The 13,062-nt window shown below is 41.4% G+C and overlaps 1 protein-coding gene across 1 annotated transcript in view; it reads left to right on the top strand.

The window, feature by feature from the left end:
- prim2 (DNA primase subunit 2) overlaps positions 1-7,001 on the top strand; it is a 107,965-nt gene extending 100,964 nt beyond the window's left edge. Inside the window, exon 14 of the mRNA NM_001140166.1 lies at positions 6,608-7,001. Within this exon, the coding sequence (NP_001133638.1) occupies positions 6,608-6,838 (231 nt within the window). The 3' untranslated portion in view covers positions 6,839-7,001. The remainder of the gene's footprint in view (positions 1-6,607) is intronic.
- Positions 7,002-13,062: the final 6,061 nt, after the last annotated feature.

Raw genomic sequence — 13,062 nt, 5'->3', positions numbered from 1 at the left:
GGGGACCGGAGGGAGGGATATGCGTGAAGCCTGTGGAGGGAGGGGCCTCCAGCTCTGTAATCACATCCATCATTAGCTGTCATATCCGTTTAACTTGTATGGGTTTATTATGGCACTTTAGATGAATTTAGCCCCTAATAAATGACATTTATTTGATCTAATACCTTTTCGTGGAGGACCTTTAGATCAGCAGTTTCAGTCACATTCAAGGCTTTTAATATTCAGTCCTTATTTAGGAGGGAGAAAAAATGTATGTGAAATAAGTAGGGTAGAACTTGTTCTTATTGCTTTTTGTCTTGTAAGAGGTTGCTGTTATGCACGTTGATCATAGCAATTGCTTACATACGTCTGTGTTATTTCCAGCAACCCATAAAAGCTTTTTTTGGGTCAGTGCTATTGGGAAAAGCAAATGAGTGGAAGCGCGTCTCCGATACGTGTTGACAATTCGCGTGATTTTCCGTGCTGCACTGTTTATTGTATTTAAATTGGAAGCTCTACAGACTGACGGACTGGGGAGAGAGATGGCTTTTTTTGAGAGAGAGAGATCTAGAGATGTCAGTCAGGATTAGTTCTTTAACACGTGCCCCTGTCCCTCAGCGTTCAACGCAGCTGAAGTGACAGAATCCTGATGAGAATGTGGGCACGTAGCACCAAGATGTAAATGTTGACTATCTGCTATGTGACAGTTTAATTTGACTGAGTCAGAGAAGGGAGCAGTCTTTGATGTGAATGTTGGAGGTAAACTTTTCAGAATGTTTGCCATCGCTCTGGTGCAAAGTTTATTCTGAGAAGCTAATATCCTCGGATCACATTTCAATCTGATAACCCAGGAAAAGTACATGTAAAGCACTTTATACCGTAATCCCCAAAATATTTTAAAGGACAGATGTATAATAAAATAGATTGTGATTTAATAAGGTTTTAGACTACCTAGCCTTTTTTGGGCACGTTTATGATAGTCGTGTTCTTTTTTTAACTCCATTTCATCATTGCACATTGAAACTTTAGAACTCACAAGACCCATTTGTTGCTAGTTTGAGAGTTAGAGCCAAAAGTCACTTTGAAAATCAGTCCGATGAAAGTCACTTTGCTTCTTGACGAGAACACTTCCCCAGCCAAGCAAAGGACAATGTGTCTGGAGGGACCTAGCTACACCCTTGGGTGGCTGGGTCACATTGTTTCTGGTTACCAGCCTAAATTATCTTTATTGGTTGAGGTAATACTCCCATCAGAGCCTTCTACTGGCTTCAGCTCTACTCAACTTCTTTGCCTTACTTACAAGACCTACAGTTGAAGTCGGAAGTTTACATACACTTAGGTTGGAGTTATTAAAACTCGTTTTTCAACCACTCCACAAATTTCTTGTTATCAAACTATAGTTTTGGCAAGTCAGTTAGGACATCTACTTTGTGCATGACACAATCATTTTTTCCAACAATTGTTTACAGACATTATTTCACTTATAATTCACTGTATCACAATTCCAGTGGGTCAGAAGTTTACATGCACTAAGTTGACTGTGCCTTTAAACAGCTTGGAAAATTCCGTCATGGCTTTAGAAGCTTCTGATAGGCTAATTGACATAATTTGAGTCAATTGGAGGTGTACCTGTGGAGGTATTTCAAGGCCTACCTTCAAACTCAGTGCCTCTTTGCTTGACATCATGGAAAAATCCAAAGAAATCAGCCTCAGACCTCAGAAAGAAAATTGTAGACCTCTGGTTCATCCTTGGGAGCAATTTCCAAACGCCTGAAAGTACCACATTCATCTGTACAAACAATAGTACGCAAGTATAAACACCATGGGACCACGCAGCCGTCATACCGCTCAGGAAGGAGACGCGTTCTGTCCTCTAGAGATGAAAGTACTTTGGTGCGAAATGTACGAATCAATCCCAGAACAACAGCAAAGGACCTTGTGACTCCTCCAGGTACAAAAGTATCTATATCCACAGTAAAACGAGTCCTATATCGACATAACCTGAAAGGTCGCTCAGCAAGGAAGAAGCCACTGCTCCAAAACCGCCATAAAAAAGCCAGACTACGGTTTGCAACTGCACATGGGGACAAAGATCGTACTTTTTCGAGAACTGTCCTCTAGTCTGATGAAACAAAAATAGAACTGTTTGGCCATTATGACCATGGTTATGTTTGGAGGAAAAAGGGGGATGCTTGCAAACCGAGAACACCATCCCAACCGTGAAGCACGGGGGTGGCAGCATCATGTTGTGGGGGTGCTTTGCTGCAGGAAGGACTGGTGCACTTCACAAAATGGATGGCATCATGAGGAGGAAAATTATGTGGATATATTGAAGCAACATCTCAAGACATCAGTCAGGAAGTTAAAGCTTGGTCGCAAATGGGTCTTCCATATGGACAATGACCCCAAGCATACTTCCAAAGTTGTGGCAAAATGGCTTAAGGACAACAAAGTCAAGGTATTGGAGTGGCCATCACAAAGCCCTGACTTCAATCCCATAGAAAATGTTTGGGCAGAACTGAAAAGGCCTGTGTGAGCAAAGAGGACTACAAACCTGACTCAGTTACACCAGCTCTGTCAGGAGGAATGGGCCAAAATTCACCCAACTTATTGTGGGAAGCTTGTGGAAGGCTACCTAAAACGTTTGACCCAAGTTAAACAATTTAATGGCAATGCTACCAAATACTAATTGAGTACATGTAAACGTCTGACCCACTGAGAATGTGTCTTTCTCTCTACTATTATTCTGACATTTCACATTCTTAAAATAAAGTGGTGATCCTAACTGGCCTAAAACAGGGCCAGTTAGGATCACCACTTTTATTATATTTTTTACTAGGATTAAATGTCAGGAATTGTGAGAAACTGAGTTTAAATGTATTTGGCTAAGGTGTATGTTAACTTCCGACTTCCAACTATATATGTCTAGACTCGATAGTATCATAGATTTCCTTAATCTAGTCCACTATTGCAATTTATCCGTTTGGTAATTAACCTAAGAGTTATGATTAATATTTCTAGGGCTTGTTTCTCCTTGTTGTAATATACTCACATTGTCACAGAGAACAATTTAAATGCCTCTAATGGTGTTTCTGTAAACTCTGTCATTGCCTTCCAAGATCATCATTCATTGGACCCTCTGGAGGAATGAAACGGTGCTCTGGGTCATAGGTGCTGACTAATAGCCTGGAGCTGTACAGTCAGAGGGTCCCAGGGATAATTCCCCTGGAATAAATAAGATGGCAGCTCTGATAAACAGTGTGCTCTAACAGCCTTTGAAAGATAAATGGAACCCCCCACCACCTCCGAAATGAGAAATCCACATTTATGACATTCATGAGTCATATTTTAGTCTTGTTGTCCAAACTGCATGTTTGTGACATTAATACGCATTGTGAAAGAATAGTTATTTTGTGTGGGGGGTATGGGCAATCAAACCAATATACGACCCCTAATCTTTAAATGATACAGTCATCATGGGGCACAAAGACTACCAACTCGTTTCTCCCTTACCTGCCACTGGGAGAATTAAGTATCTGCCACGTCCTATAGTGATGGGGGTCAAAATTGATAGTCACATTTCACAATGTTATTGATATTTACCTTTTTTTAAATTATTATTATTATATATTTTTTTGCTACTGCAGGTACAACTGACTAGCGCTAGTCAGTTGTACCTGCGCCAAAACGCCTGTATTTTTTTTTTAACCTATAGCTTGTTCGCGGTATTCGGAATACATATTGTATCGCCGCGTAAGTATTGTGATAATATCGTATCGTGATGTACCTGCCAATTCCCAGCCCTAATGTCCTACCTGGTTCCAGATCTGTGGGTTTGTACAGATAGATCTGTTGTTCCTCCCTCCTTGGCAGCGTTTATTAAAGGTCAAAATATAATACTTCACTGATTAAATATTTACACAGGAGCAATAAATCAAACAATAGAAAGAGTAATGAAATGGCAAGCTCCGAGATGCTTCACCTCGGATTATGGGAGCCGGGAGGGTGCTGCAGCAGCAAAATTATTCAAAGATTGATTTGTTTCTGATCTTGGGTTCGGATTGTTTCATGTTTATGCATTTGTCATTTGTCACATCCAGAAGGCCAAGTGCTATGTGGTAATGCTGAGACAGATCTGGGTGTAATGGATTGCACAGTTCTCTACTCGTGAAACCTGTGGCTCTGAGATTTTCCCACTCTTTAATAAGTTTAATGCACAGACAGTGAACAGAGATAGGACAGTTAACAGGAGAAATTAATGTATTTTTTTCTCTTAAATGAGTAAGGAACTTGTTTATTTTGATGTTTTTGTAAGGAGTTTATTCCCATCAAGTACTGCTGAGATATGTAGGCGTACATGTGGACCCACGCTGGTTTAAATGCAGTCGAGCAGTCAGCTTGCATTTGCCTCGCTAGACAAAGGAATTGGACAATGATCTCAAGGTGATGGCAGGAGAGGGACTTAAAATGCCCTCATGCTTCGGAGTCTAAACAGTTCGGAAGAGTTCGTACATATACACTGCTCAAAAAAATAAAGGGAACACTTAAACAACACAATGTAACTCCAAGTCAATCACACTTCTGTGAAAACAAACTGTCCACTTAGGAAGCAACACTGATTGACAACAAATTTCACATGCTGTTGTGCAAATGGAATAGACAACAGGTGGAAATTATAGGCAATTAGCAAGACACCCCCAATAAAGGAGTGGTTCTGCAGGTGGGGACCACAGACCACTTCTCAGTTCCTATGCTTCCTGGCTGATGTTTTGGTCACTTTTGAATGCTGGCGGTGCTTTCACTCTAGTGGTAGCATGACACGGGAGTCTACAACCCACACAAGTGGCTCAGGTAGTGCAGCTCATCCAGGATGGCACATCAATGCGAGCTGTGGCAAGAAGGTTTGCTGTGTCTGTCAGCGTAGTGTCCAGAGCATGGAGGCGCTACCAGGAGACAGGCCAGTACATCAGGAGACGTGGAAGAGGCCGTAGGAGGGCAACAACCCAGCAGCAGGACCGCTACCTCCGCCTTTGTGCAAGGAGGAGCAGGAGAAGCACTGCCAGAGCCCTGCAAAATGACCTCCAGCAGGCCACAAATGTGCATGTGTCTGCTCAAACGGTCAGAAACAGACTCCATGAGGGTGGTATAAGGGCCCGACGTCCACAGGTGGGGGTTGTGCTTACAGCCCAACACCGTGCAGGACTTTTGGCATTTGACAGAGAACACCAAGATTGGCAAATTCGCCACTGGCGCCCTGTGCTCTTCACAGATGAAAGCAGGTTCACACTGAGCACGTGACAGACGTGACAGAGTCTGGAGACGCCGTGGAGAACGTTCTGCTGTCTGCAACATCCTCCAGCATGACCGGTTTGGTGGTGGGTCAGTCATGGTGTGGGGTGACATTTCTTTGGGGGGCCGCACAGCCCTCCATGTGCTCGCCAGAGGTAGCCTGACTGCCATTAGGTACCGAGATAAGATCCTTAGACCCCTTGTGAGACCATATGCTGGTGCGGTTGGCTCTGGGTTCCTCTTAATGCAAGACAATGCTAGACCTCATGTGGCTGGAGTGTGTCAGCAGTTCCTGCAAGAGGAAGGCATTGATGCTATGGACTGGCCTGCCCGTTCCCCAGACCTGATCCCAATTGAGCACATCTGGGACATCATGTCTCGCTCCCTCCACCAACGCCACGTTGCACCACAGACTGTCCAGGAGTTGGCGGATGCTTTAGTCCAGGTCTGGGAGGAGATCCCTCAGGAGACCATCCACCACCTCATCAGGAGCATGCCCAGGCGTTGTAGGGAGGTCATACAGGCATGTGGAGGTCACACACACTACTGAGCCTAATTTTGACTTGTTTTAAGGACATTACATCAAAGTTGGAACAGCCTGTAGTGTGGTTTCCACTTTAATTTTGAGTGCGACTCCAAATCCAGACCTCCATGGGTTGATAAATTGGATTTCCATTGTTTGTTTTTTTTTGTGTGATTTTTGTTGTCAGCACATTCAACTACGTAAAGAAAAAAGTATTTAATAAGATTATTTCTTTCATTCAGATCTAGGATGTGTTTAAGTGTTCCCTTTTTTTTTTTGAGCAGTATATTATGACGACATTTTGTGGCGTTTTTCTTCATCGGTGATTGGTCAGTAGGGATTCAATACTCCTTTTAATTTTTTCATTGAGAAATACTGCACCAAACATCTTAGTTAGATGTAAAATTGGCAGACAAAAAACGTCAAAATTAATGGAAGATGTTTTGTTATCTTAGACTATTTTGAGGTGTATACTGGCTACGGCGTCTCAAAATGGACAAACAGTACTATTGCTGCTCTTTTTCTTATTTTTCAAGCGAAGGTCTTGTAAGGGAGTATGCGAGCACACACGTTCGGCTAGGCGCCAGCCGAATTGAAACATGCTGACTCCTTTATCAGGGAGACTTATTAAAGCCGGTGTGTTCCCTCCCAATCACACAGTCTGGCTTGAAATAGGAGGGAGGAATTGCATCAGTTCAGAACACCAGTACAATGCCATTAGTTAAATAACTGAAGCAGAATTGTCTTTCTGACACTTCTGTCCAAGGTATTCTTTTTACCGTCTGACACCTAACAACTTTTTTCTGTTGTGTCCAGATTGAGGACTCTGGGTTTTCACTCAATCACCCCAACCAGTATTTCATGGAGAGCCAGAAGCTGCTAGGCGGTCCCGGGGCTGGGGTGAAGGTGGAAGTGAAGCGGGAGGACAACCCCGCCACCAAACCCCCCAACCCGTCCCCTCACCAAACACCAGGACCAGGGAACCTCCCTCAGGAGGTGGCAGCAGAAATAACAGAGGACCTGGATTCTTTCTTCCAAGATGCCTGATATTCTTAAACATCCCTGATAACATTTCCTCACTATGTAGATTTGAATAAAGCTCACATCCAGTCAAATGTTTTTTTACCGAGAATGATTTTCTATTCTTCCCAAATGTTCAATGCTGTCCTCTGTTTTACATGTACGTAGTAATAAAGTTGAATAATATGAAGATCTTCTCTTTTGTGCCTATTTGTTGGTTGACAAATGCAACACAATAACAAGCTAAAGATATATCTTGACCTTAACCTCAATCTTGGGATTTACCAACAGTAGGACTACAATTCTCAAACCTGAACTTTGGAACAGTTGGATGCTCTTTCTAATTCATTGCTGTGACGTATCTACAGTTTTTCTCCCCGCTTGAAAGCTGACATTGGTGCAGTTCTATTCATTTTTAAATAGTCTGTTTGGGAATGGTGTTGCCTCCCTTTTTTCTCTTCTGCGAGGCCCATTGCCTGCTCATTGGGCTATGACCAGAAAATATCCTAGCTGCCACAGAAACAATGTCATTGTTTTTGCTCACAAGGGATTACCCTAACGTAGCAGCTGTAAAATAAATGCCTGAAACTAGATCCCCTACATACTGGTCTTGACGAGAATAAAAAACACTGTCGGGAGTTTATTTTCTGCACTGTTCAACCAATCCAGTAAATGTTGAGGAGGAATTAAGTTAGTATTGCCTTGTTAACGTCCAAAAGCGGAAGTTGTTACAGGCTCTCTTTCCATTTCCCCTGAAAACCAGAACATCCTGTTGTTGGGAACTCGGCAGAGGCTAACAAGGGATGGATACAAGTAAACACAATTTCCGCTGTTGTATTGCACTGCCTTGGAATACACTTGATGCAATTTACCCAAAGCCCACCATGTCTTGTAAGGCCTCTTGGCTGAATTACAGGTGAAAAATGTTGGTTGCCCATAACCAAAGTGGTGTGGTGGAAATTAATATTTCTTTCAAATCTTTATCACATACTTACTCTATTGGTTATTCAATTCACATCAGACCACAAAATATACAATATTAGTGAATTCTACACAGTGTAACTTTGATCAATTAAGTTAGTTTCATATTTAGGAATGTGCTCAATGTTGAGAGATTTTAATATACTATATGTAGTTAATGTTGAGCTTACGAGCTTCTATGGCTATTTCATGTAGCACTCCAGACAAACCTAGCATGACTATCTACTCAAAGTAGCCCAGAGATCTTTACCAGTTTACAATTGCACTGCTTAGGCAAGACCCTGTCTTTATTTAAACCCTTGTGTGAAGTGGCTTGCATATACAAGATTGATGTGTTCAAGGTCACTGGATGCAATTTTATTTAGGTCTTTCCTGGAGTTTTCCACAGTCTAAGCTGGTATATAATGTCAAGCTTTTTCTCCTCCCAAATCATGTCCGCTTTTAGTTTGTAGATGGATATATCGGCTTGTAATTAATGTACAAACTAATCAAGATGGACTGTGTTTAATGCTTGATCAAATTGGATAATGGCTTATGGGCCTGTATTAGAATATAAATGCAGCACAATATTAATTATAACACTGCCTTGTGATTCTTTCGCTTTAGAATGTACTTCAATAAGTCTACACACAGCATGTCCACAATACCCTATGCCCCCCACCCACCCTCCTAGATGTTTCAGTAATGGCGTTTGTGCTCTCCTCCATCCTATACAATCTACCCTCTCACTCACTCTGCCCTCGCCTGTACAAGCTCGTCACCCCTCTCTCCCAGTGCTCTGTAACAAGCTCTGCGGGCTAAATGTAGAGTCAATTAGAGACCCAGAGGAGAGGGACCTGCATTGTGAATTTAAATGGGTCCCCCTGGTAGGCCAAGGGAAAGTAATGGTGCCTTTTCTGCAGTAAAAAAAAACAAACATTTCCTGCAGTCAAATTCCCTAATGGCCTTATGGGTGGAATGTTATTAAGATTTTTCATAATGAATAAACACATTTTTTTATGCCAAAAGTTCTGTGTTTCTATGTCAAACGGATTTGTAATATTTCAGTCGTCTGTGATGTATATAAAGTGTAATATTGGGACGCAAACTCAAAACTGAATACATTTTAACTCTATCTGACACGGTACAGGTTTCTTTTTTTTAAACCCAGAACCATGTGTGTGAGGTGTATACTATTATTTCAAAGTAGATTTGTTTAAGACTACCAAGAAACACTGTGACCCTGTTTTAGCCAACTGCAGTAAAAGGTTCAGGGACAAATTGAGCTCTTAATACTTACACCTTTATGTAACTGTATACTGCTTTAACGTTTTTTTGTAACAAAGGCTGTCCAAGAATTCATGCAATTCAGTTGAAGTCATGGAAGGTTCAATCACTAATGGTTTATGGTGGCGTGATGGTACTTGATTGACTTATTTTTGATAGAGGATACTGTGGCTCGGGAAAAAAGTTGAGTTAGGTGCCATGGTTTTCCTGTGGTAGCTGTATGCAGAAAAAAAGACCATATGTTCTTCAAATTGTATTGTGCACATATTCTGTCCGTATTCTAAAACATCTATAATTTAAAAAACATTTTGCTTTTTGTATTGCTCTTGCAATCTCTAAACGTGCCACTTAAATTTGCGCATAAGCTTAAAATCCCCCTTCTCATGTTACCAATGTTTTAAAAAGTGTTAATCTACCTGGTTGTTTTATGAAACCTTACTTTGGCAAAGTGGCCTGAAGAGAGCTGCAGAGTAGCTCATCAGGCTACAGCACATCGCAGTCTCACACATTTAATGCTAAAGCATTAACGCGTGGCTTGCTAGGTGCCTGCCTGCACCCTGCCACATAGCTAGAATTAAATTAGTTTTTGGAATCCGAGCATGACGCTTGGCAGAGAGGATTTACGCACAAATAATAAGGTGAGCGGATATGAACAGTGCACAGCTGCACTACTGTCAGCAAGAGACCTTGATGTTTCATATTTGGTGGAGCTTGACTGCTTTTGACAAAGCTGTCCCTTCTCTAGCGGCTTGCGTCAGTTCACCGGGGCAGTGTTCACCTCGACAAATGGATTTACAATCATTAGCCATATTATAAACTTCACTGGTTCACGGTGTGATTTGTTCTCTTCCATTAGTCAATACGTGGACTAGAAGCCTAGTGGGGATGGGTGCATTCACTACAAAAGGCTGAGGAAATGTATGATGTATTCAGTAAAAGCAAGGCCCTGTGTTTCCTGAATGCCGAGGCACCTTTTTATTCAGCTACACAGGGATAATTCCGTTCCATGTATCTTGTGGAGAGTGAGATAAATGTATTTACTGTGCTGCGTGTCTTGGTGTACAAAATTAAATGATCCAAAACAGATTTGATTTGGGACTTTTAGATCGTCTGGTTCCCCAGCAAATCCCATCGCTGAGATTCTACGCCATTCAAAACCCATTTGCAATGTGTATACCGGTACATACTCTACATGCCCTTGTATAAGGGTGCTCTTGTAACAGGGTAGAGCTGCTGAACATACCCCTGTGGCCTGTTGTTAGCTTTGAGGACCTCATCTCATGATGCTAAAAGGTGGCATAGTATGGCTACAGTACGTTAGATATCCATTATTCATCATTAAAGGTATATTAGTAAAATATGGCTCTTAGTTTTAGTTTTAACATCCTCCTTGCTTCAATAGATGAACATTGTGGAATGAAATGAAGTAGTCTACATGGAAGAATGTCGTGTGGAAGCAGGTCCTGTTTCAGTGTCCACTGTGAAGTCTCAAGCCTATGGTCAAGTAATGAGTTCCATTTGTCAGTCGTTCATGAGGATAATACTGTATGGAATTTGGAATATTAATTGGTATGTGTTTGATTCTATATTCTCTGTTTATTTCTATGGGATTTGTAGGTCATTTGATGTATTCTGCTTGCATGTTAGTCTATCTTCTATGAAATGGTGGACTGAGCCTGGGCAGTACCAGGGTCAGTTATCTTGTGGATGCTTTTATTGACTCTTGGTATAATTCCTCTTCCTCTAAACTTTTAGATAGTTCACTGGAAATGTCATAAATAAGCTTTTCAGTTGTTTTGGTTCAACAGGGAATAAGTTCGCACTTTGAAGTGCTTAACGTCGTAGTGTTGAATAGAGGGCTATATTCCTCACAGAAACAAGTTTTGTGATCAGACATGATTTACAGAAAAGCAGTGTTTGTGTTGACAAAGGTGTGAGATTTTAAAATTATAAATAAGACTATACTGAATAATGCATTTTCAAAAAAGAAATTGCTCAATGTTGTTGAGTATGTGACCAAATGAACATCTTTCTCTGTCAACCTCTCCTGTCCTCTGCATCAAATGCTCCTTTTACCTGACACTGAAAGTCATAGTGATTGAACCCCATCCAGCCAGAGCGCAACACCCTCTACCTCTTCTAATGTGTCTTGACGTTGACTAATTAACAGGGGCTACCAGTGCACTCGCTGGCCTGCAGAGGATTAAATTCATCTCACGCTGCTGGCCGCTTTCTCCCCCTTTTTTTTCTCTTCCACCTCCTCCTCTTCTCACAGCCTACCCACCTAAACTCAGATTTCATGCATAAGAATGAGCGAGGGAGAAGTCGGGAAGGCATCGATGTTGTTGACTGATGTGCAGGTCTTTGTTAGTGCATTTTGTTTTTGATGTGTTGAAGTGAGGAGGGGAAGTTCAAGGCTGCTGAGGAGGAGGAGGAGGGCGTCGAAATAGATTATATCGTGCAGCGCAGAACTGTTGACAGTGACAGCTGCACTCGCAGGGCGCTCATAGCTGGTGTGGAGAGAAGATGGAAAGGCAGACAGAAGATGTGCCAATGGACCTGCTAATTTCAACATGCTGGTGTTCCATTATCATACGATGGACATGGTCCTAAGAGGGTTGCAGATGCTTGGTCCTTGGGAGTAGAATCGGCCATATTTTTTTTCTCCCTTAAGAACCTGTGGTTTAGAGTAGCCAAACATGCTTCTTAGATGTTTTGCGATTGGGAGAATAGGCTGTTTGTGTCTGTGGCTTTGAATTTCAACCAATGTGAGTGTTTGTTCATTTGGTTGTAATAACAAGTTCAAATGAAGGATGATTCAGATTGCTTTCTTCTTGTGCCAGGAGATAGAATATCAGTTAAGTATCCAAGTGTAAACAGGGGCCTATTCCCTCTGAAATTTCAAGCAAATAACAGCATGGCCTACAACAACTTACCCATGGAAATTCATTTGTTCCTTGAAGCCCAGAATGTCTGATCTCCTCGCCCTCGAACCAAGGGAGAATAACAAAGGACTTGTGTCATGTTTACAGGCATAGAATGATTACAAAGGCATAATCACCCTGCTGCACAAAAGGATAGGAGAGATTTGAGGGATGCTACTGTATTGCTATGCACCCAAAATTCTTCATCAAAGAGCCTCTACCTACTAATTACTCAAGATTTTGAGGGCGGGCGGGGGAGGCCTGGATATACCAAATTGTTGATTTTAAATAGCCCCAGCATCCTAATATCTTTGAATTTTCCAATCTCTTGGAAGCAGCTTAACTACACAGCCTGGTCTCATAGACTAGACGTAACATAGTAATTGTAAATCCGGGACTCTCAAATTAGTATAATACGTTTGTTATGGTTACATAAGACAGATGGTTACTTAACCTCTATGGGCTAGGTGGGACGCTAGCGTGCCACCCGTGGTGCACTCCATCAACAGCAGGTGCATTTCAAGAGCGGCAAATTTGAATCCAAATAAATGTCAAAATTCAAATTTTTCAAACATACAACTATTTTACACCCTTTGAAAGATAAACATCTCCTTAATCTAACCACGTTTTACGATTTCAAAAAGGTTTTACGGCGAAAGCATACATTTAGAGTATGTTAGGACAGTACATTTACAAGAGTTGTGTGTAATGTTTTGTCAATTCAAAGACAGGGTCACCAAAACCATAAAACCAGCTAAAATGATGCACTAACCTTTTACAATCTCCATCAGATGACACTCCTAGGACATTATGTTAGACAATGCATGCATTTTTAGTTCTATCAAGTTCATATTTATATCCAAAAACAGCGTTTTACTATGGCATTGATGTTGAGGAAATCGTTTCCCTCCAATAACCGGCAGTCAAGTCAGCGTCACAAATTAAATAATTAAAATTAGAAAACATTGGTAAAATATTATATTGTCATTTAAAGAATTATAGATTTACATCTCTTGAACGCAATCAACTTGCCAGATTTAAAAATAACCTTACTGGGAAATCACACTTTGCAATAATCTG

This window comes from Salmo salar, chromosome 01 (assembly GCF_965601325.2).
Source record: "Salmo salar chromosome 01, fSalSal1, whole genome shotgun sequence".
NCBI classification, from domain to species: domain Eukaryota; kingdom Metazoa; phylum Chordata; class Actinopteri; order Salmoniformes; family Salmonidae; genus Salmo; species Salmo salar.
The sequence above is the reverse complement of the archived record's forward strand: the minus strand, read 5'-3'. Positions and strand labels throughout refer to the sequence as shown.